The sequence below is a fragment of the Cynara cardunculus genome, assembly GCF_001531365.2.
Source record: "Cynara cardunculus var. scolymus isolate 2C chromosome LG 17, CcrdV1, whole genome shotgun sequence".
Taxonomy (NCBI): Eukaryota; Viridiplantae; Streptophyta; class Magnoliopsida; order Asterales; family Asteraceae; genus Cynara; species Cynara cardunculus.
In genome coordinates this window covers 7290866-7291697 of record NC_037544.1, presented here as the reverse complement: position 1 = coordinate 7291697, position 832 = coordinate 7290866, and the positions used below count along the sequence as shown (strand labels likewise).

The 832-nt window shown below is 37.1% G+C and overlaps 1 protein-coding gene across 1 annotated transcript; it reads left to right on the top strand.

Moving 5' to 3' along the window:
- The first annotated feature begins 458 nt into the window (after positions 1-458).
- On the top strand, positions 459-832 carry LOC112501070 (monothiol glutaredoxin-S1-like). Its single transcript, XM_025104720.1, has one exon. The coding sequence runs from the start codon at positions 502-504 to the stop codon at positions 808-810; it is 309 nt and encodes a 102-aa protein (XP_024960488.1). The 5' UTR covers positions 459-501; the 3' UTR covers positions 811-832.

Genomic DNA, 832 nt, shown 5'->3' with positions numbered 1-832 from the left:
AATTAATTACACCATATTTTGCAGATAAAAACGCCCCGAATTCAAAGCCAGACTAGCTCAATAACTTCATATTCAACTTAAAACCATGGTGAAAGTTGTTGGTAGCCCATAACTTTGAGCTTATAAGGAGCTCACAAATCTACTTTTCTGTCGATATGAGATGGGTTGTTACAAAAACGCTCATAAACAACAAAGCACACGTAAAAATGAATGAAATCATCAGGTAGTAACAAGAACTAACAGCATCTAAAACACACCAGAAAGCAAGATAAAAGCATATTCACATTGTGTACATCAACACTATTCAAATATTCAGATTTGTAAAGTGATGTTGGATGAGAAAAAAGTTATGATCAAAAGTAATCCATTCCCATTTCATTGATATCCTAAAGAATGAATTCCACCATCACATAAAAACTAAGTATAAATAAACCTTAAGAGGCCTCAAAATTTAAGCAACCCAACCTTCAGAACTCCTAAAACCATATCTTACATATAAAGATGACCACAGTGATGAGTCTGTTATCCGAGAATCCAGTTGTGATCTTCAGCAAAACAACGTGTTATATAAGCCACTCGATCATAGCGCTCATAAGAAAATTTGGGGCCAACCCAACTATTTATGAGCTTGACGAGCTTCCTAATGGACAAGTAATAGAGCGGGAATTAATGGGGTTCGGATGCAGCCCGAGTGTCCCAGCTGTGTTTGTAGGGAAGAAGTTCGTTGGAGGTGCTAATGAGATAATTAGTATCAATTTGGAAAGCAAGCTTAAACCACTACTCATCAAGGCCAACGCTATATGGATGTAACCTTGAGGGTCAACTCAACTGG

Coding starts and splice junctions, on each gene's coding strand:
- LOC112501070 (XM_025104720.1), top strand. CDS start 502: ATGACCACAGTGATGAGTCTGTTATCCGAGAATCCAGTTGTGATCTTC.